The following is a 3,514-nucleotide window of genomic DNA, read 5'->3' as shown; positions in this document are numbered from 1 at the left end:
TTCTTATATTTCAGTATTTGGTGTTTTTTAATAATTTTTTTTTTTTAAATTCCCAGAGCTACTTCAGTTATTTTAATCAGAACATTCAGTTAGATGAGGATGGTTCACTTCTAATCCGTACTATTCTAATTGAGAGATTTTTTTGGGGGGGGGGGGGGGGGGAAGGGATTCTACTAGTGTCATACAACTTGAATACCATTGTTTGGATTTGCATCTTGATATTGATATATGCATTCTTTCATGTTGTCCAACTGTTCAATAATGTATTCTAGTTTCTTGCAACATATCTCATTAGAGATTCTTGAATTGTAATCACACTTTTTCAAATGGGTGGTACTCGCAAGCACTTTTGATTTCTTTTAACATTTATTCGATCTATTTGGTATTCATAGAAGCCAAAGTTGGAATTGGCGAAGCAACTAAACCTTTGACCAGTGATGGGAGTCGGAGTCGGAGTCGAAGTCAGAGTCAGAGAGGGAGAGGGAGAGATAAAGAGGCAGTGATGAACAACTTAGGTAGAACAACAAATACAAACGATTAAGATCTATTATATTTCATCTAAGGGTCAATAAACACTAGTATTTCTAAGCATTTCTAATTTCATTATAACGCTAGCATTTTTATAATTTTCTCTTTTATTAATTAAAAAATAAATAATTCTCTTTAGTTTGATATTTAATTTGACTATATGAGGAGGAAGAAAGAAGAAAGACAGTTGAGGAGCTAAATCCAAAGCAAAATCCACGCGGGGAGGCACCGTGTGCGTAACGAATTAAAAAAAATAAAATAATCCGTTTAGAGAGAGAAAAAGAAGAGAGAGAAAATAAAATTAAGGAAAGTGATTGGGGTGTGTCGTGTGTATGAGCTGTTGAGGATTGTAGGTTTCTTTCGGTCTCTTGACATCTCTTACCATATAAATCAAACCCAACACCTCCTCGTACTGTTCTCTTCTTTCGTCTCGTACCCGTCCTCCTATCTTTTCTTCCATCTTTGAATCCTCCTCTTGGAGGAGATTTGATTTGTAGGGTTAGCTAAGGTACTCGCACTCTCTCTCTCTCTCACGTTCTCTCTGTTATCTGTTTAATATGTTGCTATTTCTCTATTTTTTCTGCTTAATTTTTCTTGTGATTTCTTCTTCATCTTTTTCTTTTCTTTTTTCTTCGAGGTGCCGCGACAGATCTGAGTAGTTATATGTTTTTTTTTGGCTTTGTTTGAGGTGTTTTATTGATTTCCTGAGCTGTTTTTCCTGAGATTTCTCGAGGAAAAATTGTTACTCTGGATGGGAGATTTTTTTTTTTTAATCATCTTTCTGTAGATCGGAGAGGCATCAGAAAATTATAGATGACTGAAAGTTTTGATTTTGTTATTTTTTTCCTGTGATCTAGATGGTGATCTGTTTAGATGGATTGTAAAACTTATCAGATCTCATCTTTGTTGAATAGATTCGCGTTTCTTGTTGTTAGATCCATAACTCTAGCCTCGGTTTTATCTAAATTTCGAGTCTTGTTTCGTTTTACAGGCGCTCGGCTTTGGATCTTAAGCAGCTGCGAAGATGAACTATTGCGGATACCAGAAGAACACCCTCACAGCTTGCGAAGACATGAGGAGCGCCAAAGATGTGGTTGTTTGCCCTAAACCTCGGCGAATCTCTGGCTTTAACCATGTCGTTCATGATCCTAGGCCTTTGAGATGGCAGTTGAGGTAAATTTCACAACTTCTCTAGACACGCTTTCCATCTGATTCACCAAAACCACCTTAAAATTCTAAATTTCTTCGTCCTCTGTTCTTGTCTGAGCAGCAGTCATCAAGCGGAGCTTTGCGATTCCAAGGCGGGGTCGGAACTTCTTGATATGATCCTCACAAAGGTATGCCTCTTCTCCGTTCGTACCCTTTCTTATTTGATTGTATCTGGTTCCTAGATCTGATTCTTAACCCTTAAATTCCTTACAGTGATTAGGCTTTTTCTTACAGAGGAAACTTTTAGTTTCGAAAATTGATTTAAAAAATAAGAATTTTTTCCCCTTTTCCCCCAGGGTGTTTATGGTGGTGAACAGTCCACCGCTCAGGTGGCCTCGTCGCCCCCGTTTTTCAGTGGGTCACCGCCGAGCAGGGCTACCAATCCGCTAATCCAGGATGCCCGTTTTGGGGACGAGAAGCTAACTTCTTTATCGCCGCTGCAAGTCTCAGTTCCTTCGGGACTTTCGTCTTCACCATCCTCAGCCCGTAAGGGAGGTGGTTGTGCACGTATGAAGTTTGGGCATAAGCCAGCTGCGGTTAGAATTGAGGGTTTTGATTGCCTTGACAGGGATAGGCGAAACTGCAGCATCCCTGCTGTAGCCTAACAGAAGAACTCTTCTTTCCAAGTACATAGAAGAGGACTGTTTTTGTTTTTTGAAAGAAGAGAGGAGGATCTAATTGGATTTTGGGGGAGAGGAGGAGGAGGAGGAGGAGAGGAGAAGAGAGAGGGGATTGGACTCTGTTATTTACTGTATATAGGTTTTTTTTATCGGCTATCTTGGTTAATGTGTGTGTCTGTAAGGAGGAGGAGAAGGATAATGATTATGTATGTATGTATGTAGATGTAATCGTCGCACCATAAATAAAGAAGGGGGAGTAGTAAAGCTGCAAACAACCAAACCCTCTTCTTTTTTAGGTATTTATTCAAACAATTTTAGTTTAGAGGGTTTAGAAAAGGGCTAGGTGTGGGGTCTTCGTGTTTGTGTCCAGTTTGTTTCCTTTCCCTCCCTCTTTTTTTCCTTTGTAATGTAAAAAAAAAAAAAAAAAAGATGACAGAAGGGGGGAGGGGAAGATGAGTTATTTTGGCTAATGGGTCTTTGATTATTTTACCTTTGCGGTTTTTGGAGAGGAGAATCTGTAAAAAGGAGGAGCTTCCATTGAAGGGGGTTTCTATTTAAGCTTGTAAATATATTTGCTCTTGTAGTGGTTGTCATTTTGTTAAATTAAAACTTCTGTTCTGATGGTTTTTCTTGCTTGTTTCCACTTGTCAGCTCTGTTGTTTTATTGCTTTTATCAATTTTTATGTTCCCTTCCCAACAACCCCTTTGCTGGCTAGTACAAATGTGACATTTTCTACCTCTGGCGGGCTAAGACTGACCTCTTTAACAGTCCAAGTTCAAATTAGGCTGCCTTTTCTATGTGGTTTGGGTCATAAAAGCGTGTATTGCTAAAGCGTTTACATGTGGTTGGTCCCTGTTCCATCAGTGTTGGCATATTGTTCCCATGGTCTTCTCTGGTTTGGCAGGTATTATGAAAACTATGGTTGGTATTATGAAAACTATGTATTCAATGAAAGATCAACACATGCACAACATCAACACGATTATCTGAATTTTTTGATTTTGGCTCTTGGGCCCATTTGTCTTGAGATGGTCATGAAGGGGATTGAATTCTATTTGTGACGTAACAGAGCGTTTGGCGTGCATTCAACTATTAGAAATATCTGTGCATTCAACTATTAGAAATATCTAAACATGTTATTTAGGACGATTATATG

General features: G+C 38.7%; 1 protein-coding gene across 2 annotated transcripts; it reads left to right on the top strand.

Annotated features, from left to right (window-relative positions):
- The first annotated feature begins 883 nt into the window (after positions 1-883).
- Positions 884-2,983, top strand: LOC122090717. 2 transcript variants are annotated; one of them, XM_042660401.1, is made up of 4 exons: positions 884-1,036; positions 1,520-1,701; positions 1,802-1,865; positions 2,034-2,983. In XM_042660401.1, the coding sequence occupies exons 2-4, from the start codon at positions 1,553-1,555 to the stop codon at positions 2,340-2,342; spliced, it is 522 nt and encodes a 173-aa protein (XP_042516335.1). In that variant the 5' UTR covers positions 884-1,036; positions 1,520-1,552; the 3' UTR covers positions 2,343-2,983. The 2 variants fall into 2 exon arrangements, with proteins under 2 accessions (XP_042516335.1, XP_042516334.1); XM_042660400.1 differs by having other exon boundaries at positions 1,799-1,865.
- The last annotated feature ends 531 nt before the right edge of the window (positions 2,984-3,514 follow it).

Source organism: Macadamia integrifolia, chromosome 10, assembly GCF_013358625.1.
Source record: "Macadamia integrifolia cultivar HAES 741 chromosome 10, SCU_Mint_v3, whole genome shotgun sequence".
Lineage (NCBI taxonomy): Eukaryota > Viridiplantae > Streptophyta > Magnoliopsida > Proteales > Proteaceae > Macadamia > Macadamia integrifolia.
This window is presented reverse-complemented; position numbering and strand designations above follow the sequence as displayed.